Here is a 24,994-nt window from a genome sequence, read left to right as displayed (position 1 = left end):
TGTCATTATGACCAGTACAGCCCTATTGAGGGTGCTGGGTTTAGCCGTACTCTCGCTCTAACGTGGAGCAGTCTTGCAGTGTTATAAGTAAACTGGAGAACAATCTTCAGGCGCAATTCCACCATACGGCCCACCTAAAAAACACCACAAGTATCACCATAGATATCGATATAAAAGCACCACAAATAGAGAGTGCAAAAGGGCAAAAATAGCATGTCACAGTTTGAAAAGCGAAGCGTAGTCTTATAGCAAAGGTAACACGAACTTCTTTTAACACGTAAAGCAAGCAGCCACCGTCACGTAAACAAATTTTGTGGCACCCTTTTTTTTTAGCATTCAAAAGAGGTAATAATACCCATGCGAGGAACTGGTCGTCGGAATTCTCTTAAGCCGAACTAGTTTGTCGAAGAGGCGCATTCAGCGAACATACTTTGCAAGATTTCTTCGCGAATAAAACAAGCGAACAGCCACCGCTAGCGAAATCATTACCGAAGTGAAATAGCCGTTTGCGCGTCATCAACCGGTTCACAAGAGACTAGAAAGTTTCAGAATACCGTTTGCAAGTGCTGCGGGCGTTGCGGGCGTCATACGAGATTTAGAATAGCATTTGCCCTGCTGCGAACCGCAACGCACGATCGCTGCGGCACCGTAGCCTCGAAACCAGCGCTTGCAGGCCACATGCGGGCCACCATACCACACGCCATTTCACATTTTTCGCGTGCGGTCAGCGAACGCTGACTCGCGTTACGACGCATGCGCAGTGGCAGTGACCGCACCACAAGGGCTCGCGGTGCGCTATTCTAAAACTCCCTACTATCCAAAAGTAGCTTCACAAGCATACAACATTACTGCAAAATGCGCAGTGCCAAACGAAAAACCACTGCAAAGAAACAGAAAACTTTTGGGGCGTCCTGTAGCTGCTTTGATAAGGATAGCACTTGTTTCTTTGTACCGAACAAAACGCGTGCTAACCTTTCTTTCGTACGCTGGGAAGCGGAAAATTTTCGATAAGCTGTTTGTTCCAGAGTTGTGACACCACGAAGCAGCGCAGCATGCTTTGTGTCCTCCTTATAGGTCCGTCAACATTTTCAGCGTGTTCTAACTCACGAACACCGGATGTTTTACCTTCAAGGCATTCCAAAAATTTTCACACGTACTCAGTGAAAACAAACAGCAGGAGCAGACGAACTGCATGGCAGTCGAAGAGATAAGAGCAAAAGCGCCACCCGTAGAGGCAACGAGTACAGCGTCTGGATAAAGTTATAGTGTGTTAAAAAAAGATAATAGCAGAGGAAACATCTTACTTCTACCCATTATTGCATAACTTTGCTTTATTCGTGCTCAGGGTGGAAAGATAGGTTCACACATGCAAAAGTTGTTGAATTTTCACTCGCACCAAAACAATGGCGGACAGTTTATTTCCAATACCGAAACTAGTCGAAGTGACCGGCGCCTGGTATCACCACAAGGGGGAAGCAGTGATTGTGACAGCAATATTCTGGAATATATGTTTCAGCAGCCAGCACCTTTGGCACCAGACCAGGCGTAGCTCAGCGAAATACTGGCCTAATGAAGCGCAGCGGCCGCAGCTGTCTTTCGCTGTCACGCGAACAACGGTGCGATAACAGCGCATACGAAACCGTGAGCTGTCGGCGCAGCCTTATCAGTGTAAGACGATCACGCGAATAACTGATGTTCTCTCTATCAGTGTCGGTGATTAGCCGTTTCTGATATGGCAATCTGACCACCGAGGGGACTTGAAATCTCCTATTGCCGCATTACATTGTTGCCTTAATAAACGCGCGAGTGTCGTTGGTGCCTGCAGAAGCTTGAGTGTTGCCCTGCTAGGGACTCGGGTGAAAGTTTAATTCCAAGCATGGTAAAGCAACATTAAGAAGGAAAGAACGAAACAAAGCAAAAAGAAAAGAGAGAACGATAAGGAAAGAAATATAAAAAGAAGGAGAAATAACGAAACAAAGAAGACAGACAGACAGACAGACAGACAGACAGACAGACAGACAGACAGACAGACAGACAGACAGACAGACAGACAGACAGACAGGCAGGCAGGCAGGCAGGCAGGCAGGCAGGCAGGCAAATTCGTTTACGTAAAGCACCCATTGCCTCCCTAATTTGCGCCACAGGGAAAGGTCTGAATTTCCCTCAATACTTGCACACTTTGACCGCGGCAGTAACGATAATAGAGACAGCGTGATGACCTTACGTGTACATACCACAGGGCGGCCAAGGTTTTCGAAGAAGGCGACGTCGTCCTCGCATGGAACCCAGTGCCGCACATATCGGGGTTCGTTTTCTGCATGGCTGCTTTCATCTGCGGTGCCACGGTGGTGCCATCGCAGAGTGGATTGTCTCCCAAAGAATTCGTCGACATCATCAACACACATAAGGTAATGGAGCGGAGTAAAACGTGTTGCTGTGTGACTTGTTCCTTACGTGACAGGTAAATTGGCTTGCGCAAAATTCACGCAAGGATACACTGCCATACTATTTTTTTATTGTGCCCTTCTGTACATTTCCGCATACTGATTTACTTTTTAAATAAGGTAGTACTTTAGTATTACATTATTTTGCACTTTCTGGAAACTCTGATTGTGCAAACTATAACGAAGAAAACATAAAAGCCCCATAACAACTGATTTCAACCTCAATTCGTTGCCTACATCCAACTGAGTGCAAACCACTTTAAGCCCAGTGTCTCATGTCGACGTTTGACATTGTGCTAGCTGAACTCTGTATAGCGTGGCTGTGTATAAAATAGCCACATGTAGCGCTGTACTGCAAGGGGTTTAGAAAAGCAAGTGCTGATGGGTGGGAACAACGTGAGGAAGAGGAAGGGAAAGGAAGGCACAGGGTAAAACATAGCACAGACATATATGCATGGCGTCATACAAGGTTGCCGTGTATGAAATGGCCATTTATAACATGGTATATAGTATGGGGTGCACACAAAGGAAAGTTAGGTTGAGGAGGAGGGAAAGGGGGAAAGAGACTACAGCCCCGTATGGTGTCATGCAAGCGGAACCATGCATACCCCAGCCATGCATGGCATAAACATGTATAATAAGTACAACTAGGGTGCGGGAAAGAGGATTGAGAGTGAGCAGAATGAAAATGAGGCAGACAGAATGTAATGTATAGCGTAGCCAGCATAGTATTCCATAGGCACGCGTAGTGTGGCGTAGGAAGGGGTGCAAAAGTGAGGGTGCGGGGGAAATAAGGAATAAGGGAAATAAGGCAGAACATAGCGTGACTGTGTATAGTATGCATAGCTAGGGGTGCGAAAGGAAAGTCAGCGTTAGGAGAAAATGAAGTAGCAGCGGTAAAGCATCGAGCAAGGAAAAGCAGAAGTGAGAGAGAGAGGAGGAGAAAAGAAGGTGAGAAGAGAGCGCCACTGCAACACAAGTGAAAGCTTCCTTTCCGGAACCACGGACGACGAGTATAGGCTGCACGTTTGTAACGCTAGCGCACGTTTGCCTGTGAACGCGAACGTCATTGAAGGACAGGTGAATTACTGCTCTGCACTTGCCACTTTTGGTGCAGATGTAATGGAATTGAAAAAGACTTTATTGTGTCATGCGGAACGCTACTCGGCCGCGCATCCGGCCCAGTCCAACGTAGGAAGACCTCGCGGGCCCATTGCACAGCCATGAGCTGATCATTGGGAAAGGGGCTGCGTAGAAGCGTCTCCCACTTATCCGAGGAAGTGGAAAAAGGAATCGAGAAAGAGAGTAGGTAAAATGTGAGCGTGAGGAGGGGTAAAAAAAGAAGCGTAAAAGGGATAGATGAAGAGGAAATCAAAGAAAGAGAGAGAAATTTCTATAAACATAAAGAGATATATGAAGCAGGAATTAGGCCAACATATTGTTCTTTATAGCAACTCAGTCAACCACTCCATATTTACAGGTTACAAGCCTCTGTGCATTTCCTACTGCATTTAGGCAGCTGGTCTTTCAACTGAAGGAAGGCCTGGTGCCATCGTTGAAACGAATCGTTATGTGCGGCACAAATTCTACCGAAGACCTGTACCAAAGAACACTGAAGGTGAGTTTATGCAAAGCTGAGTTACTTGATTTGAGTATGTGGAGTTACTAGTGTAGGTTGTTGAAATGCGTTTGTGTATGCGTGTAGGAAACAGCGCAGATGCCGTCGAGGTCGAATACAGGCCCATGGTAGACAAGTACAGTACTAACATTGAACGAAATGTTTATTATTGCGATAGGAACTGTATGGATTCTTTCGGCTAGCTAGTCTCGACGTTGGAATGCATCTACACGCCACAACTTAAAATATTTAATTTTTTTTCTTGAAGCGTGTGACAGAAGATTTAAACCGGCGACACCTCGCTCCACAGCACTCGGCATTTACGACTCTGCCACGGAGCATGCTTAGTTTAGCATATTAGCCATTTTTATGCGCAATTTGATGCTGGTGGTGCGCAGAGCTCGCAGGATCCTCAGCGTGTTCTTTTAGGTGCAAAGCTCCATGGGGTCGAGCCATGTTCCCTGCCCATCAGCGTGACACGTCATAAACATCCATATCTAAATGGATATTCTTATAGAGATCCATATGGATGTAAATATTCATATCAATATTGACATGGGTGCTTATACATATATCCATATGGATACCTTATGGACATGCATATGGGTATCTCAACAATATATGCGCAATGTGAATAATAAAGAACTTTGTAAATACTGACACACGTGTTGTCACGAATTCACATGATCGAATGGGCAATGTGCGGGGATTCATGATACCCGAGGGCTTCGCCCACTCATCATCATTCACTTCGTCGATATGCTGTGACTTTTTATATCCAGAGAAATGGCGCGAAGGGTGAGCCTTGAAGGCCATCACACCGCTTGTTGCGATGACCACGCAACGCCTGTCTGTCCCACCTGTACTTTGCCGCGCAGGGCTTGGTCCCACATGCGGCCGGTTAGCTCGTGACGGGGTGGTTTGTACGTCTTGTGGTTCACCGCAAAGTTTCCGTTCGGGTTAGAGAGCAAGAAGGTCACTTCACTCGCAACAGCTGCCGTGTTTGCGAAAGGAGTGAGCTGCTAGATGGAATAGCCAAAGTAGTGGCAGCTGGTTGTGCACAGTCAACAATGACAACTCGTTGCTCAAATTCAAAGTGACACCTGCGACATTTGTCACTTCGTCCTCGTTTTGTGTGTACCTGTGCATTCATTGCGCGCTTGGTTTTTTTTTTTTTTAATCCGAGCTGTGCTCCAACTGTCCAGCTGTGACAGTTAATTCGCGATCGTCATGTCAAGTTTTCTTCGTGCGTCCTTTGTGCTACGCGCGTCCTGCAGGACTGAAATAAAGTTTTTTTTTCATTCATTCATTTATTCCTTTGTGCTCTTGAACGACGTGCTGCAATTGTCAAGCTCGTTGCCGTTCTTCGCGTGGCATTGCGATTCGCTGCAATCGCATTCGTTGCTTCGGACTTGCGGTGAAACTGACTTTTCCACACAAAATACTGATAGCCTGAAAACTGAGTGCTAACTAAACCGAATGGTGTACGTGATAGAGATGTGGCCTTGATGATTTCTCGCGTATGAGTTAGCTTTCATCGAAATAAGATTTTTCTATTGATCGAATATAAGTACTTATATTAACCGAGAAAACATATTTAATTATTCTCTCAGCGGAATCCGGATACAGCAAGACACACAGGAGAAAGGTGGCCGCGCCGCGGTTCTGTTAACGCGGCTGGTACGTTTTAATGCGAAAACCTGCGTGCTATATATTCTCATTAGCGTGACCTCCCTCTCCCTTTTCTTTGCGTTGGAAGAGAGGGCGAAAAGTCAGTCCCACACATTGTTTTACCAAGTTGCCCAGCCAGCCGTTCTGACCCACACATTAATATTACAGGGAGGGGGTGGCGTGCAAAGTCTGCTCCGTGCAATCGCGTAATAAGAAGAGAGGCGCTGCGACAAACCTTCTAACCTCCCTGGAGTTGAAGTCTGCGCACGCTTATGCTCTTACTCACGGTGTACGACGTCCATCCGTGCCCTGTATTGGTGTCAGCTGCGACCTTTTCCCTCGCACTTTCTCAGCAATCACATAATGGCCCAGTGGCTATAAAAAGGGGTAAAAAAACTAAAAAAAATACCCCCGGCCTGTGCGGAACGCGCAGCACAGTCACACCAACATGGTGGTCACAGCGAACTGAATACGAAACTAATAAACTTAAATACCTCATACCTTCTTCTCTAAGTCAACATCCGCAAGTTCTAAATTATGTCAATAAAGCCACGTCAAAATATGTGTTAAAGCTTGTCGTTAAATCTTATTTCTTATCCTGTGTGCCCCCGTAATATGAGCAGGGCCTCAAGTGTTATGTGGTGTACGACATTTGTATTAAAAAAAAGTACATTTGTTTAAATTATTTTGTGTGTATCATGAACTGTTCTTGATAGCATTGTGTCATGTTTCATTTTGCCTTTCTCTTAGTGGTTCCGCTTTCTCTTTAATTGTATAATTTATATATGTTCGAAACCCTGTTGAGCAGTGCTTGGGTAGTAGGGCCATTGTCAGGCAGTCAATTTGCCTTTAGCTGTATCATCTCTTGACATGTAACATTTAGCGATGTAACATGTTGAAATTAAACATTATTATAGAAGAAACAGTGGCCTTTCTAGATCCTTTTTTTACATCATTCAGGTAACTGCTACAAGAACACTGAGGGAACTTCTAGACGTATAAAATAACCACAAGAAGAAAGACACACAAAGAAAGAGCATCAACTCGCAACTGAGTTGCGAGTTGATGCTCTTTCTCTGTGGGTCTTTCCTCTAGTGGTTTATTTAAGCGCCTAATGGAGGCGGAAATGTTGTAGGCCCGTGTGCTCAGATTTGGGTGCATGTTAAAGAACCCCAGGTGGTCTAAATTTCCGGAGCCCTCCACTACGGCGTCTCTCATAATCATATAGTGGTTTTGGGACGTTAAACCCCACATATCAATCAATCAATTATTTAAGCGCCTAGAAGTTCCCTCAGTATGACTAACGAACTAGCCCAGCAAGAAGTACTTCTAAGCTACAAGAACACTTGCAGGGTACACACTACACTACAAATCATCATAATTTTGGTCTTATAAAAGAATTTCATGATGATGATGATGCCTCATATATGAATGATACCCACTCAGAGGGGAAGCATTTACCATGCCTTCCTTTGTCATTCTTTGGGAAAGCGTGGTGCCCGCTGAATACGTATCTTGTACAATTTTTTCATGCTGTAACTGATGACAATGAAGAACTATGGCTCAGGCTTTGGTAATGGGTTGGAGCACTCGACTACCCACTGGTTACCCAATTTGCATTCTATGACACCTCGTTGTTCCTTTGCTGTTCTAAAATGCTTTATTACTCATATTAACGAGATTCCTTTCTAGACAAGAAGCCTGCTTAGGGTCATTTTTTTTTCAATACAGCAATACCTACAATGCAATGGAAACATAAAATGTGCATAATACAGAGGCAGGTCCCAAAGTAAAAACTGTCAGGGGACCTCCTGTTAGAAGAAGTATAATAACATAAAACAAAAATTTACAACTAAAGAACTACATTTCAATATAACAAAGTAGCACATATGTAAATACTTTGAAACGAATTTCAAGCATTGGCATTTCTAAATGGTAGAATAGTGGGCAGGAACACAGGAAACCGGATTGCAAATCTCATTTGTGTTTTTTTTTATTCAGTTAATTTTTCTCTCATTTCGTGCTACAGTGGTTACGGACACGAGCAGCTGCACTGGAACACTACAACGCAAGTGACCCTTGTTATGATCTCACAACAGCTTTCGCTGTAATAGGGCATGGCACAGTTAGCTGAATGGCTACAAGCTTTTGCCAAACACACTTTTCAATTTACAAAGTGTCCTCCAAGTTTTTATTTAGGCTGTGAGTGAGTTTATACAATGACCTTTTTCTTTATTCACAGCAATCTCACTTTTACATTGTGCGCAGGTGTTTCAGCTTGAGAGCCTCAGGAATGGCTACGGCATGTCTGAGGGCTTCGGGTTTCTTACCATGACGCCGACAAACACTATCGGATATCGCAGCGCAGGCGTCGCATTGCCATTGGTCGAGTACAAGGTAAAAATATTTATTGAGAAATGTCTATCGCACCACGATTATTCAGTTATCATGGACATTGTAGATAAATAGTCGGTGTACGGGATGTACTGCACATTATCGCCAGGGCAAATCAGTATTCAGGGTACTATCGTGTGTAACAAGAGCTGGAAAGCAGAATTCATATTTATTCAACAAGTACTTGAAATCTACTGATGCATATGTTACTTGATCACCAGAGGTAGCATTCTGCTTGAAGCTCTAGTGTACTCATTAATATTTTCGTGCTTGCCAACAGTGTTCAGGCTGTATAACCTATAATCGTGACATCACTATTCCAGCTCCCATTGCACAGTTTGAATAGTAAGTGTGCAACAATGGAACTTTTTTCATTTCTAACATATGGCGTTTCTATTGGGGTTTCCAACATATGGTTATTTCTAACATATGAGCCTGGATAGTAACAAACTTGAGAAACTGAGGACTGTCAAGCATGCTATGGAGACATGACTCTAATAGACAACAGGACAGCAAACTAGATTACAAAACAGAGGTAACCTATTTTTTGATATACATTAGAGAGTTTTAGAATTGGCGGCCCAAGGACCCAGGAGACCGCCAGGACGTATGCGCATTTACGAGCCGCCGGGGCGCATGCGCAGTACCCAAGCCATTCTTGGGCTTTTGCGCTCGTGTTGTCCCAAGAACCGCAAATCGAGAACTAGCGTGGGTGCCCAAGGAGCCTTGGGTAGCCAGCGTGGCGACGCAGGGCGCAGCGCGAGAAAACACCAGGTACGCCCCACGTCTTGCATAATTTTCAGTTTCGCCCCGTGTAGCGTCCCATGCCTTTCACCCGATGCCGACTGCATTGGATTTACTGCGTGGTTTGGCCTATCTCTCAAACTTTGCAGCTGCTTGTTGCACCTTGAGGACCCAGTGGCTTGGGTTCATGATTCGAAAACTCGCTATTGGGAGGGTATAATGAAGAGAGGACAACGAAGAAGCACACGAGCAAGCCAGCAAGCCATGTCAGTAGTAGCACTGGTCGCGAACACGCACTTGCCTGGATTTTGGCTGCTTGACACTCAATCCATGATGTTGCTGGGCTTTCCTGAAGTCTGCAGCGTCAATAAACTATGTCGCAAGGAAAACAATCCACCTTGGCAGGTCGTGGCATGACAACAGGCAACAAATGCTCGGTGATAATGAGTATTGCAGTAAGTGAAGCATGGCCGTTCACAAGAAAGGGTTAGGTATGTGTATAACTAAGAACCAGGGACCCTCAAATAAAATCAACTTATGTACGATAGGTTGCACTGGAGATTATTACAACAGGCCTTCGTACCTCGAACGGACATAAGGTGGGAAGAGAACGTGCAGGCATACACAGCACAAGTACCAAATGTCACAGTTTTAAATGCCAAAGATTTTTTTGTGTGCTGCAGGCCATCTTAACATCTCTTTACATATCTATTTCTACCTGGCCACTTCTGTGTGGGTCCTGTTAATTAACTTGGGGTGAACCTCAACTTAGAATATTTCATGTATTATCAAAATAGATAAAGAATCTTACCTTTCACTTCCCCATTTTTTATCTAAGAGAACTGACCAACCTCTAAAATTACGAGAAAGTTTTTGGAGAACAAACGTTTACCAATAGTCCTTTTTCCCGCACCCAATCTCCCAGTAGAATCGGCTTCCGCGAGGATTGCAGACTGCCACACTGAAGAATCCTTAAGGGACATACTGCTACACTCATATATCTGCATTTTTGTTATGACCTATTTTTGTGTTCATCTCGTTTCTTTGAATAGTTGTTTCTTTTATATAATCATATGTTATGATGTGCATTTCCCCCTCTGCAATAATGCCCTTGAGCATTGCAGGTATTTTTATTAAATAAACAAATAAACCGAAATTAGTGTTGGAGGGTAAGATATATTGACGAATATGGCTCACAGGTCATGACATGAAGAATGTGACAATCCCATCGTGTACATCGTCAAACTTTTTCCGGAAGACATGCGTGGTACATACTGCATACCATGGGCAGGTATGTGCCACAGGTGCTTCACGGTTTATATCTACTCAGCAAAGTCCAGAACAGCCGTTAGTCATTTTAATGCCAAGGCATTAAAAAAAGGCTGAAAGTAGCAGCGTTCATACGAAAGATGCAAAGAACAAATGTGATGGTCCCAGCAGGAATCGAACCCCTGCATTCTGCGTGGCAATCGAGTACTCTACCCGAGAGCTATGCTGGGCCTCGGTACTGCTTTTCCAATAGATCGTAATGCACAATTGTGAAGCGTCAATTGTAGCAGTCCTGGCTATCGAATTTTATAAACATTACACAAATACTACTATAATACATCCATAGCGATTGGTTACGGTCAATTGTAGTTAAGCGTCATCCACTAAAGTTGATTTATGTAGCAGTGTTTAGGCAACCACCCTCGCGAGCCCAAGTGCTACGTATCAGCTTGCCGTTTCTGGTGTTCCTGATACCCATGTAGCTCTTGGCATTGTTCCGCATGTATAAACTAGATATAAAGAATTGAGCCATCTCCCGCTAAAATGAGCATGTGTAGATGCGAATGAAGTAGCATGCGTTAATACTTATTCTGGGGAAAACGTTGACGCTGGCGCTCATCGAGCAAAAGCCAAGATGCCCTTCACTGAATTCTGAACGTGCGATCCAGTGCCTGCATATATGGGGTAGCCAGTGAAGCATTGTGCAGCGCGAGTAGTCTTTTTTTAGGGGCGAAGCTCCATGGTCGTGGGTCGTGCGTCCCCTGTACGTAGTAGCCACCTCTCGTTTTAGTCCTTGGAATGTCCGCTGGATGGCAGTACTTGTATATGATGAAAATGTGATGAAAAGATGCGAGATGGCGGTGCTTGCAGTGTTCACTAGAAAGACGGACGGACGAACACACATAAGGCAGACAGACCAACGGATGGATATACAGACAGACAGATGAACAAACGGACAGATGGACGGACAGACGGACGGACACACGGCTGGACAGAAGTAAGAATGAATAGACAGACAGAGGGACAAACAGACGGACGCTTCGCCCCACTTATCATAATTCACTCTGCGGATATGCTGCGATTTGTTTACTATAAGACACGGCCTGCGTCGGCCTTGCGAGGCGAGAGAGGGAGAGAGGAGTGACAGCTTTACGGGTGTTTTCCTGGGCCGGCACACGACGCGAGCATGAGCAGTCGTGGTGTACGAAGGGACAAAATTACACAGGCTTGTCAAAGAGCTTCAATGCCACTTTGACTTGGTTGGGTTCGTACATACTTGAATAGGCTTCAGCGCAATTGCGACGAAGACTAAGGAGACGCAGAGAACACAGACGAGCGTTCGTCTGTGACTCCTTGGCCTTTGTCTAAATCGGCTGAAGCCCACTCGAGATTCTGAGAGCTGCTTCGCATTTAAATAATATGCGACTGTTTAACATACGCCAGTGCGTACTAGATTTGTACATATCTTGAACGTCATTTGGTAACGTTTCACTGTTTACAATGCGATCACGTTTCCTCCGCATGTTTCACATAACGTTAATTCTCAAGGTACGTGGGATTTGCCAAAATTTATATCTGTGTTTGAGCAACGTACTGCAGGTGTGGACAATGCAAAGCCAACGCTCTCGGACATTGCTTACTACCATGTGTAGTGTGTTTGCGTTTCCAACCACGCGATGGCGTCTCACCCAAGGTTTTTCCAGCATCTCCATTCCCTTTTTTTCCCACCTCACGAGTGGATAAAGGGGCTCTGTTTTCATACTTGTCTGAAGGGCAGTTTTCAAGTTCTAATTAAAATGTAGGAGCATTACGTGGTACAGAATCATGCCATATCCACAGAATAAATGATGACAAGTGTGGGAAGCTGTAGGGGGGGGGGGGGAGAGTCAGCTGTAACTCCCTGTGAAAAGTTAGCTCATCACATCATTAAAGAGACGTAAGACTGTGCATATATTATACAAATCAACTTTTATTTTATTCTTGTTTATTTGTATCGTTTCTTCATTTATTATTTTCATTTCCTCGTTGTCGTGGCAGCTGGATTGCAAGGTCCCTTCATTATTATGGCTTTATGGTCCATGAAATGAAGTGAGAAGTCTTTGTACTGGCTGCAGTGAGAAGTTTGCAAACACTAAGTCTATGGACATCCCTCGGATCGTGGTGGGTTGCATATGAATACATCTGAGTGGGTATTTGGGAAGCATATGCTGCACAATGCGGTCATTGGCAGTGATACCTATCCGTCCGTGATCCATCTGTGGATGCGTCTGTCTGTCCGTATGTTTGTCACTCACACTAGCGCCACCTGCTGAGTGAGTCATAAACTAAGTGGTTGCGAACCGGTCACAAAAGTCGTGCATGGACAGACCCACGGCTCTAGGAGCTTCGCCGCTAAAATATGTTTGAGCTTCTCCGCAATGGGCATACCGCCAATGGCAAATGGTGTACATAAATAGCTCGCCGTTCTTAAGCTGAAACATAAGTGGTGCAGGGTTCAGTTTTCTAATGCAGCATGCTGCGGAGGTAGTGGTCCCGGGTTTGAATTTCCGGTCATGTGCTTAAAAAATTTCTTCTTATTCTTTTGTCTTCATATATATGTATAGATACTGCGGGCAATGGTTGTGTACTTCTTCCTCACCTGCGCATTATTATAATCATCATCATCCTGTTGTCTCTCGGTTTTTATTGTCACCGTGTGTCATTATCATCATCATCATCGAGTGTGCGCGTGCTCTGCCCGTTCGCTTCTAACGCCTTGAATCTAATAAACACCATTTAAACCAAGACGTCATAATAGATATACATATCCAGGACATGACGGCGATGGCAAAAATCCGCCAAGATGGTTCATATAGTAACACAATGAAAGGACAGTGTTCACACAAAATCACAGGTTTAGGAAGTGTGAATGCGGCTCTCAGACCCCTAAGTTCTGGATTAGGGTCACTCTACCTTTTCAGCCACCGATATTGTCTTTTGCCAGATCATCGACAACACCACCGGTCAACTTCTGGGTACCGGAGAAGTGGGCGAAATAATCTTCCGATCGCCACACGTAATGAGAGGCTACCACAACAGGCCGGATGCAACTGCCCAAGTGCTCAACGAGCAAGGATGGTGCAGCAGCGGTAAGTTGAAACTTTCAAAGGTTATTTATTTCCAACATTCGCAATGCGAGGGCTCCAATCAAAAAGCTTCTAATGGGCTTGGCTGGGACCACGACCCCTTACAATCAGGCATTCGTAGAGCGGGGCTCTGTAGAATTGAAACCACCTGAGGTTTTTCTTAAAGCGCATTGAAATTGCATGATACGCGGGCCTCCACGGTTTCGCTTTCATCAAAAGGCGACTGCCACAAACCCAGTGAAACGAACGATCATACGAACAGCCTTTGACATTTTCTTGAGCATCTGAGTTAGTGTGACATAAATGTGGTGAATAAAACGCATCCCGGCTACGAAGTGTTGCTACATGCATGTTGACATTTTGTGGGACGATGCGCGTGTGTGCCTGACAAAGACGACGAAGGGTTGTCTCCGCTCGGTGGCTAGATGCAGTCTGTATGACCTTGAATGTATATAAGAGTGCAGTATTGATATTCCCGTTATCAGATCGCATCTCAATTTCAATATGTTATAAACAAGAGCCCATTCCGCAGGTGTAATCTCTTAAATATCTGGGAGTAATCTATAATGCCAACCTAAACTGGACTCCCCAGATAGAAAGCATGGTATCTAAAGCACAACGCGCCTTAGGAATTCTTCGTAGACTGAGCAGCCGTCTATATGGTCTACGCAGAAGCACAATAGTGATGATATACAAAATGTATATGCGACCAATGCTAGAATTTGGGTGCGTATTGTTATCAGGTAGCCCTGCTTACAAAATAAAGCCTCTTGTGCTTGAACGAGAAGCCTTGAGATTGTGTCTAGGACTTCCTAGGTTTGTAACAAACAATGTTCTGTATCAGGAAGCACGATTACCTACATTGCCTTGCCGTTTTCATGTCCTAACGGTTCAGACGTTTCTGAAATTTTATAACCCAGGCACCTTTATTCTTGCCCATTGGCCACGGTTTCGAACAACTCAGATTGCTTTTGTATAGAAACAACTAGATAGAATAAATGTAAAAATTCGAGATGTGATTATGGTGCAGGTTACAAATCAAAATCTAAAGATAGAATTCGATGAGATTTTTTCCTCCAAGCCCAAATTACAATCCTATAGGGTCTTAAAAAGCCGACTGCAGGATTATCTTGCACACGCAGAAACGAATAATATTATAGCCACAGATGCTTCAGTAATGGATGAAAAGACAGGTGTAGGTATATACTCCAATTCGTTTGACTGGTCTTTTTCATTAAGATCACCAGATTTCACCCCAGTTTTTGAAACTGAACTGTTGGCAATAGTTCTAGCGCTGCGAAAGCTGCCTTTGAATGCCGATAACGCAATCATAATCACGGATTCCCTGTCAGTATGTACGTCGATTACGGCGTCGAGAAAATTGATTGCCTTAAAGACGCTCCTTATGCTAGTCCCTCCTCAGCTGCAGCTACTGAAATTAGTATGGGTACCTGGTCATTGAGGCTTAGAAGTAAATGAAATCGCCGACTCTCTAGCACGAGCAGCATTGGAAGGGCCATTATTATCAGTCCTTCCCGAAGTGGCCACTATAACTGCGACAACATACAGAAAACTTGCGCTTCGTGCAGACACTATGGAAGCAATAATGTCAACACCAGAATTTACTCAAGATTTCCATGGAAAATTCATTGGTGTCCTACAAGTCAGTTGAAAACCATAATAACGAGATTTAGATGTCGTGTCCCCCCGTTAAATTTCTTTTCACACAGGCCTGGTCTCGCAATATCACTGCTATGCAACTTTTGTTCAGAATCAGATACAATAGAGCACTATTTTTTATCATGTCGCCGATACAAATTGCTCTGGAAAACACTCTTAGTCCTCCCATTTGCTAGCCTGGGGCTGAACTTCACAGTAGAAAATATACTTTCCTTCGGTGCTTCCGATCTGGGCTTCAGCCACGAGAACGTTTTGTATGCAGTTTGCAAGTACCCTAATGAAAGTAAAAGAATGAAGATTTTATTTGCGTGATTAGTATTCCTGCAAAAATATTCCAACATACACAGGAGCTTTGTTTAACCATGCTGATTCTTATTCAAGGTAATGATTGTCTGATCTGAACGAGTGACAAACAACTATTGCACTCCTTTCATTCTGCCTAGGGTGTCTTTTCTTTTTTCTTTCTTTTTTTCTCCGGTGGGTGGTTTCGATATTGAATAAAAAAAGCTTACTGAATTAAGTCATCGATTTTTGGCCGATCCCCCTGAGTGGGTATGAGCCATGGCTGTGGAATCATCATCATCAGCTCGGAGGCTGGTCAACAGGTCCCGCTGCTGCTGCGGGTTTGAAATTTTCATCCACAGCCTCGTCGATACCGCGTCTCTTCTTTTCCGTAACATATTTGGTAGAGGTGGAATGTTTCCCGTCCTCACCACGAAGCTTTGCAGTGGCCGCACCGTTCATCCTACAGCTATGGCCTCCAATGATAACCCGTCACCACCTCCAGCTGGAGCGCCAGCCACACTTTGCGATGTCCCAACCCCGTGATCCCGGTACGTTGTCCGCCCAACCTGGCCTTGACGTCGACTACTGGCTCCGCATGTACGATCGCGTTAGCCCGACTTACCAACGGGACCCTACCATGATGCTCGCCAACGTAATCTTTTACTTGGACGGCACCATGCGTGTATGGTTCAACGCTCATGAGCCCGTGATCACCAGCTGGGGCATCTTCAAGGATCCGTCCTGTTGACAAATGGCCATGCGACAAAAACTCTCCACCCGTGTACAGTCATTAACCGAGTCGTATGGCTCATACGTACAGCACGTGCTCGCGTTGTGCCGAAACGTGAACGAGCAAATGACCGAGAGCGACAAGGTAGGCCACATACTCAAAGGCATCACAGACGATGCTTTCAACTTGCCTGTGTACAACAATGTCACGACTGTCAATCTCATAATTAAGGAATGCTGCTACTTCGAAATGGCCTGAAATCATCGAGTTCTGTCTCGATTTTCGGGGCTCTCGAACATGGCTGTCACGTCAACCAGCACTGATCTCGGCGCCACACCACCCTTGTACGAGAATGTTACACGCATCGTTCGGCGGGAGCTTGAGGCAGCTCCTCTGGCGCCGTTTCATCCACTTCCACTCTATTAGGGCACCGTTCAAACACCTCCGGCGGTCTCAGTTATTCAGGCAGTCGTGCGGCAAGAAACGTCTGTCGACCCGACTACAGACTGATGCCAATGGAACGCAGCGCGCCGTCACGCCGTGACCCATATTTTCTGCCCAGATCACGCAATCCGACAGAATGTAGAACAGCAGACAGCAAGCTCATCTGCTTCCGCTGTCACAGAGTTGGCCATGTCTCTTGCTACTGCCACAGCACTTGGACGCCCCCCCCCCCCCCCGGTTGGAGCCAATTTTCTTCCCCTCGCTCATACACGGACACCCGTCGGTATTCGCCCGGCGGTGAGTATCCTGCTTCCGACGCACCTAAGAGCCACTCTACCACTCGTCCACCGTCCCCGCAACGCCACAGTTTTTCGTCGCCCCAACCCCGCCGATATCCATCACCGACTAACTATGGATCCTCCCGGACGGAAAGCTAGATCATGCAGCTCCTGTAGATAGTGCTACATCAAGTCCGACTGACCCAAATTCTCCATTGATGCTCTGTACTAATAAGAACTTGCTGGAAGTGCATGCGGACGGTCTTTCTTCGATGGCTTTAGTTGACACTGAAGCTCAGGTGTCTATAATGAGTGCTCGCCTCGTTGCCGCCTCAAAAAAGAACTCACACCTGCTGCAACACAAGCCGTCTGTGTCGCCGATGGTAAAACTGTAGCCATCATTGAATTATTAGCCTTGCCGGCCGCCATGTTCCTGTTGTATTTACTGCACTCGACATTGCCCTCATGACCTCATCTTCGGGAGGGACTTCTTATCGACGCATTCTGCTCTGATCCACTCCTCCGCCGGCACTCTCTGTTTAGAACTTCGTCTTCTTCTAAATTCTCGCCTCGAGCTGCTGAAGTGATAAACATGCCTGTGCTACATGGACGACGTCCTTGTATATTCGCCTAAATTTAAGACACGCCTTCAGCGTTTGTCAGCGGTTCTCGACATCTTTTGCACTGCTGGCCTTCAACTAAACTCATAGAAAGGTCACTTCGGCCACAAGCAGATTACGGTGTTGGGCCACCTTGTCGATGCACCAGGTGTGCAGCCTGACCCGGAGAATATTCATGCCATCACGAGCTTTCCTGTACTTCAATCTGTCAAGGACGTCCGAAGTTTTGTGGGTCCTTGTTTCTATTTTAGAAGGTTCGTGAAATAATTCGCAACAATCTCTTGACCACTCACCGACCTTCTGAAGAAAGACATGACTTTTATGTGAGGTTCTGCTCAAGCTGCCGCTTTTTTCTCACTTCACAACACTCCTGACGACTCCACCTATACTGGCCCACTTTGACTTGTCTGCTACAACAGAAGTCCGAACCGATGGGAATGGTCACGAGGTTGGAGCCGCCCTAGCCCAATGCCAGCGGGGACACGACCGAGTTATCACCTACGCTGGCTGCCTTCTCACAGCTGCTGAGCGTAACTATCCAATCACAGAGCGTGACCTTCCAACTGCCAGTCACCTTGGTGTATTACGCACTTACGACCGGATTCCCCCAATGCTTCTTTTGGTCAGGGCTTTCATGGTCTGCCAGAAGACACGTTGCGGCTTGTGATAAATGTCAGCGCCTCGAAACACCACCGAGGCTTCCCGTTAGGCACCTTCAATCATTTGACATTTCCTCAGAACCTTTCTTCCGCCTTGACTTAGACTTCCTGGGCCCTTTTCACTTGTCTTCTTCTGGCAACAGGTGAATACCTGTGGCCACAGACTATGCCACACGCTATGCCATCACACGAGCATTTTCAACAAGCTGCGCCATACATGCAGACTTCCTCCTACACGACCTGATTTTGCAACATGGAACACCACGCTAGCTGCTTAGACCGTGGCTGCACGTTTCTATCGAAGGTCATAGCCGATATCCTACAGTCATGTGAAGCGAGGCACAAGCTCATTATGTCGTACCAGCCGGAAACGAATGGACTCCCGGAGCGTCTGAATCGAACACTTACAGACATGCTAGCGAAGTAGGTTTCTTCCAAGTACTCCGACTGGAACCTTGCTTTGCCATACGACATTTGCATATAATTCTTCTCGCCATGACACTGCCGCTTACTCTCCATTTTTCTGTTGTTCGACCAAGAACCAACATCACCTTTAGATACAGTTATTCCGTCCTTCGCAACACCGACCAGCGAATATGCCCTTGACGCTATCACTCGGACTGCCCATGCATGCCAAATCGCCCGCACTCGCTTTCTGGCCTCTCAAGAGAACCAGCGGCGTTTGTACGATCAACAGCACCGCCACGGGCACTTTTTACCTGGTTCGTTGGTCCTGCCATGGTCCTCAACCCGTCAAGTCAGCTTGTCAGAGAAACTTCTTTCTCGCTACACAGGTTCATACTGAGTCCTTCGTGAGGTTACTCCTGTGACATACGAAATCGCCCCTGCTGCCTCATCGCCTTCAACTGCCCCACTGATCACTGTTATCGTACATGTGGCAAGCTTGAAGCCTTACCACTTTCCCGCTAATGTTAACATCAACATGCGCCGTGACGGCGCTTCTGCCACAAGGGATTATGCTACATGTATTTGGACATTTTGTGGGACGATGCACGTTTGTGCCTGACAAAGAGGACGAAGGGCTGTCTCCGCTTGGTGGCTGGTCAACCGATCACGCCGCTGCTGCTCGTTTGAAATATATTTCATCCACAGCCTCGTCGATACGACGTCTCTTCTCTTCCGTAACAATACGAAGTATTTCTTTGGCCGATCTTGTGCCTAGTAAACAAAAGGGACAAATTACAAGCAATACACGCAATTTATACAGTGAAGACAGTAATTGCAGTAATTGGCTGGCAAGAATCTGATCAGCGGTAAGGCTCGTCGGCATTCACACATGCAGAGCTTAGGATTACAGCTCCATGGTTGAAGGTCGCGTTTGTTGCATAAACTGTACTTTTTGCTTTGGGCACTCGATCTAGTCAGAAAAATCTAACCTTGTGAAGCCGGTAAGCTCCCGATGAGGAAGACAAGAAGACGACACACAGCTGAATCACTGCTTCCAACTGATGTTTATTGTGGCACAAACTCGTTATAAATGTATACTCTCTTCACTCATGAAATGGTAACTGTGCACGCTTGAGAATCGTACTAATGACTACCGACTAGCCCGCATTTCTTGTTTTTCGATGCTGTTCATAAATGCTAGCTAGCTTTTCTTAAACCCTTGTTCATTTTCCATAATCTTTCTCACCCTGTTGATATTGCCTTTGAGAGCGCGTTCATGAACATTTTCCTGTGTGATACCAAGTGGTTTTCCTTCGTCGCCCAGTTTCCATGGGCAGGCTAACAAAGCCTGTAATGATTAGTGCGAAAGGAAAAAAAGAGAGTGAGCGTACAAATAAGAGAAACACCTAGAGCCGAGTTTTCAAATATTTGCAGTTACTATATTCACGATTGAAGAGACTACATATAAGGTGCGTTTGTTTCTCAGTATATATCAGTTGTAAGTAGCAATGTGTATGTCGTCTTCTTGTTAACGTCTTCGAGCACACACCAGTTTCATTATGTCACTTTACAAATTAACTCCGATTCAGAACATGAAATAATTTGCAACATTTGGCGTTCATGCGCCAGGTAGTATAGTTAGTACGCGTGTAACAGGTCGGTCACATGAAATAAAAAACAAAGGCTGGCTTGGTATCACAGAGTAATAATAATTTATTACTTGGAGTAATAGTAATAACTAGTAATAATAATTTATTACTCCGAGTAATAATAATAGCCCCAAAAAATTTACAAGCGGCCAAGACATATGTGCAGAACCCAAGGCGCGCATGCTCTCTTGCGCTTGCGTTGCCCCAAAACCCGAAAATCGAAAACCAGCCTGGGCCCCCCAAGGTGTGTTCAGTCCAAAATGATGCAGACGCAGCATTGTCAACGACGCAGTATAGCCCACGCATCGCACGATTTCGTTTCGCAGCCTGTGGCACTTTGTGCGTTTGACCTAGTTCTCAAACTGAGCTGCTGCTCCAAATGTAACAGCAGCCTACCCAATGCAGCTTAGGGACCCACTGTCATGGGTCCCCAATCTTTGAACTCTTTATTACCATGCAGGTGATGCCGGCTACTACGACAGCTACGGTAACTTATACATAGTGGAGCGCATCAAGGACATGATCAAGTGCATGGATCAGCAAGTTGCTCCCGCAGAAATAGAGACCATCCTCAACCAGCACCCACTGGTTCGCGAGGCCGCAGTTGTGGGCATCGACCATCCGGATCTTGGAGAAGCACCGACTGCATTTGTAGTTGTCGAGCCTTCCGCCAGAGGGCAAGTCAGCGAGGAAGAGCTCGTACAATTGGTTGCAGGTTAGATGTTCTATCAGCACTCATTGTTATGCTACTCATTGCTTTGTATTACTATTTATATATATTTATTTTATTTATTTATTTATTAGTACTACAACCATTTCAGGAGTATTAGCAGGTTGAAAAACAATGCGTGAACAAAAATAGATTATAATAGCACTCAAAACATATGTACATGAAGATGATTACAGTAATAGTTTTAAAAACAAAGAGAAAACACACACACACACACTAAAAATAAGTTCATGTTCAATTGTGAAAACATTTACAAATGCAAATGAAATAAAGCAATAGGCAGCAGTAATATAATACAGACAGTAACTATAAAAAAATTAACTGATTATGTTTCAACCATCAAGGAATGATGAGAATGGTGATAAAGGTGCTGCTTGAAAGATGTTGCTGTTAAGGTTATTCCAATCTGCGACGATTCTTGAAAAAAAAAAAAAAACTTGAAAGAGTTGTTATGAGAACGAAAAATAGTGATTGGTAGTTCATGCCTTTGGCACGTTGAATAACTGGAAGAGAACGAAATTCATTTGCTAAAGTTGACATTATAGTGCCCCTTAATTAGCTGATATCAAAATTTTAAATGTGACGAGCGGTTTTTTCGGCTAAGGGCATTACGTTAGCGCAAGCTTGCAGTTCATGAACTGAGCTGCATCTGAAATCATTTTAAAAGAACTGTATGGCTCGTTTGTGAACATTTTCTAGTTTCAGAATACCTTTCGTATACGGGTCCCATACTAGAGCAGCATAGTTTAAGACTGGTAGGACAATCGAATTGTATGCTAATTTTTGTACAGAAGGGGTAGCCAAAGTTAACGTTCTCCTTATATATCTAAACCTCAGTTTTTGATTATTTTTGGCTGTATATGTTTTCCTGATAGTTCGCAGTGCACTTCCAATAAGGCCGAAGTTCATGGCAAGATTACAGTTTGAAAAGAGTGAGTGAGTGAGTCAGTCAGTCAGTGTCAAAGTGAGAGGTCTGTGCCTCCGGAAGGATTATCGTACTTTAAATTGCGGGGCCAATAGTCACCAGTACTTGCTCGCGCCTTGTCTTGCATACACATCAGCAGACAGCTAATACCTTTGCGGCTGTGGTGTTCTCACCACTCAGTTCGCGATGAAGTGATAGACCGCATGAAGGTTGCGTCACTTAATACAGTACTGTCATAAGTGTCCTGCCACATGTGGTGCGGTTGAGTGGGTAGCGCGTGTACGGGCCTGTCCAAGCACTACCTGACCAGCCACAATGGACGTGGTGGGACACCTGTCACACCCAAGCGGGGGGCAAATGACCGAAATGGCGACGCTCTTTCGCCCTCTGCTTGGGTGCGGCAGGTGTCCTGGAACGTGCATTGCGGCTGGGTGGGTAGCGTGTGGACAAGTCCTACAAGTCACAGCCGCCCCGCACGCGACGGGACATGCCGCGTGCAAGTCGAAGGCGAAATAACGAATCTGCAACGCTCTTTCATCCTCCCCTTGCTCACAGTAGGTGCACCGCCATGTGCGATGCGGCTTAGCGGGTAATGCATATACAGGCCACAGCCGCACCACACAGCGTGACACCTGCCGCTCGCAAGCGACTGGGGGCGAAAAGGCGAATCGACAATGCTCTTTCACTTTTCGCCTGCGTGCACCAGATGTACCGCCACGTGCGGGGCGGCTGAGCGGATAGTGCGTGTACAGGCCCAAAGCGAAGTGTGAGGAGGCTGCAGAGCTGAAAGCTCAGTTCATCTTTATATTTCCAATAGCTTAAGCTTTTTTGGAATGCAGCTTTCCTTAACTCCGTTACATACCATTTTACTCGTTTTCATTGCAGAGCAAATGGTTTTTTACAAAAACTTGCATGGTGGCGTAATCTTTGTTGACCACATTCCCACGACAGACACGGGAAAGTACCAGCGGAACAAACTGCGTCAAGAGCACTCATGCCACCTCAAGAAACAGTGCTCGAACACTTGAAATATGCCTATGCCAGTCTTTTGAGTGCAAGCTACGTGCCATAGTAGTGATTTTGTAAACATACGCATGAGCATGGTCCTCCACTAGAAGTAGATAAGTTTCATCCAGGCACATCGCTCCCTCCCTTTGTATCATTATGAAAGACAACTACTTTATTCGCAATGAACGCAAGAAGTGGCCGCGATGACATGCTTCTCATAATTTTTTGCGAATTAATGCTGTCTACATGGATGTAAAGGCGGGAGCAGGCAGTTCTTGGAATGCGACATCGGGAGTTCTTCGGCTGCCATAATCATCTGAAACCTGCGTGGCTCAAACCCTGCACATTTACCTATGATGTAACAGGTCATACTAAACAAAGATACGGACGGGACTGACATGCCTCCCTCCTTCCTAGACCATTGCTTATTGCACGATAGTAAGTTGACTCATTTTATCTACATCTGAAAGCCACAGTTGTGACTTAGAATCGAAACCGAAACTAGTTTTTATTGTAAGGTCGACTTACAACTGGGACATAAATAAATGAGAAATAAGGCACGCTATGCGCACGTTCTATGATGTAAAATTGCATGTATTCAATGACCAAAAGAAGTCCCTTACTTGACTGTGGATTGGGCTCTTTAGCCTGTTTCACGATACAGAGGCGTGCAATGAAACTTTCATTTGCGTATTTGGACAGGATTAGTCAGCTCAACAAACTTTACCTGCACCTTGAAACCACACAATGAGAGGCTATCAACTGGCGTCCCCACCAAATAGACAAAAGACTGGGCCTGTTTCTTTTTTTTATTTTTCTTTCTATCTTAACGGCTTGTCTTTTTTCTCTCTCTCTCTCCCTACTTGCAGTTTAAAATCCCAACGCAGGGTAAGAAGTCAGCTATTTGTTTATGCCGGCTAAATTTTCTGCTTTTAAATAGAGAGTTCTCTCTCTCTACGGCGGGATTACGTGATTATCTTTATTTTCTAGCTCTAGCTGTAAAACATACCACATTTCCTCCTGTACAACTAGCACTTTTGCGATCAACAGAAAATTTTGCTAAAAATGGTCCCTGCATACTTTGGCAAAGCATGCTTTTCTGTAGAGTTTTAAAGCATTGCCATGAAGCCAACCTTGCACACCTAAATTTGTTAGTTTTTTTTTTTTGGTGCGATAGTCTATGAATTTTTCTAATGAAACGAGCTCGCACTCTTTATTTATTTGCTCTCCTTTTTTTTTTGTTCTGTTTATGCAATTTTATGAAGGTTGACGTACAAAGTCAAATATGTTGCTTTTACGTTGTTTTGCTGTTATTGCCTGCTTTGCAAGTTACAGTAGTACAATAAAGCCAATTTTAAAAAACAAGAAGAACGCACCATTATCTTCTTTTTTTATGTTCTTTGCCTCTGGTTTCTTTGGAACAAACCTAATCTCAGCCTTTTCAAAACGACGATCATCTCACAAACCCCGAGTGGTTTCCCTTCAGCGCATACCTTGTGGGAAGTTGGAAAACGAGAACGCTTGACAAGACAGGGTAGGGTCTTTTCTTCGCGCTTCAGCGACTGTTACACCAGACGAAACAGGGCACTTCTTTCAAAGGACCTAGGCTTCTTTTGTGGCAAATTCTATGTTCATATCTCAAGTACAGGCGCTAGGCTAACATTTTCATGCATACCACGCGCTATGCTTGCGCATGCAACATCAACGTAAAGCTTTTGCGTCTAGTGCAACCACAAGTATTTAACCTATGCACCTGCACGATGAATGTCATGCAGATGCCTAGGTTAAGCATGCTTTTAATCCTAGAGTTACTTTACTCTTAATCCTATAGTTACTTACCTATCTTAATCTTAATCCTATAGTTACTATACCTGCCCGATGAATGTCGCGCGGGTATAGTAATTATAGGATTAAGCTGAAAGCACTAATATTCTTTTTATCTATTATAACAAGTATCCAAATTTTACCAGCGAGTCGGTTCCATCCATCACCTCGCAGATACTCTTCATCTTCGAAGAAGAAGTACTCTATATGAAGTCGGAGCTATTTCCTTTTCAACCACACGAAGTAACACTGAAGCCAGGGTAAGCACAAGAAAAAATTATGCCAATTAGAGATCTCAGAATGATAAAAGCAAAACGAATGTTGAAAAAATTGACAATTTCTGGAACTTAAAATGCATTACATGAACAGACTTTCGGGCTGGTTCGATAAAATCAATGAAGCCAGAGCACTCAAAATATGTGGACTATTGTAAAGAACAGGACGAGCACACGTCCTGTTATTTTCCGTTGTCCCTGTGTTTTCTGCGCT

General features: G+C 44.9%; 1 protein-coding gene across 2 annotated transcripts in view; it reads left to right on the top strand.

Annotated features, from left to right (window-relative positions):
• Positions 1-24,994, top strand: part of LOC119163915 (luciferin 4-monooxygenase) — a 194,826-nt gene that overhangs the window by 148,595 nt on the left and 21,237 nt on the right. Inside the window, exons 7-12 of one of the 2 annotated variants that reach the window (XM_037415986.2) lie at positions 2,240-2,408; positions 3,925-4,062; positions 8,002-8,130; positions 13,124-13,268; positions 20,479-20,733; positions 22,559-24,350. In XM_037415986.2, coding sequence (XP_037271883.2) covers positions 2,240-2,408; positions 3,925-4,062; positions 8,002-8,130; positions 13,124-13,268; positions 20,479-20,733; positions 22,559-22,701 — 979 coding nt within the window. In that variant the 3' untranslated portion in view covers positions 22,702-24,350. Of the gene's footprint in view, positions 1-2,239; positions 2,409-3,924; positions 4,063-8,001; positions 8,131-13,123; positions 13,269-20,478; positions 20,734-22,558; positions 24,351-24,994 lie in introns of those variants that run through there. The other variant, XM_075872461.1, reaches the window with a different exon arrangement.

Source organism: Rhipicephalus microplus, chromosome 8 (genome assembly GCF_043290135.1).
Source record: "Rhipicephalus microplus isolate Deutch F79 chromosome 8, USDA_Rmic, whole genome shotgun sequence".
In the NCBI taxonomy this organism is placed as follows: Eukaryota; Metazoa; Arthropoda; class Arachnida; order Ixodida; family Ixodidae; genus Rhipicephalus; species Rhipicephalus microplus.
This window is presented reverse-complemented; position numbering and strand designations above follow the sequence as displayed.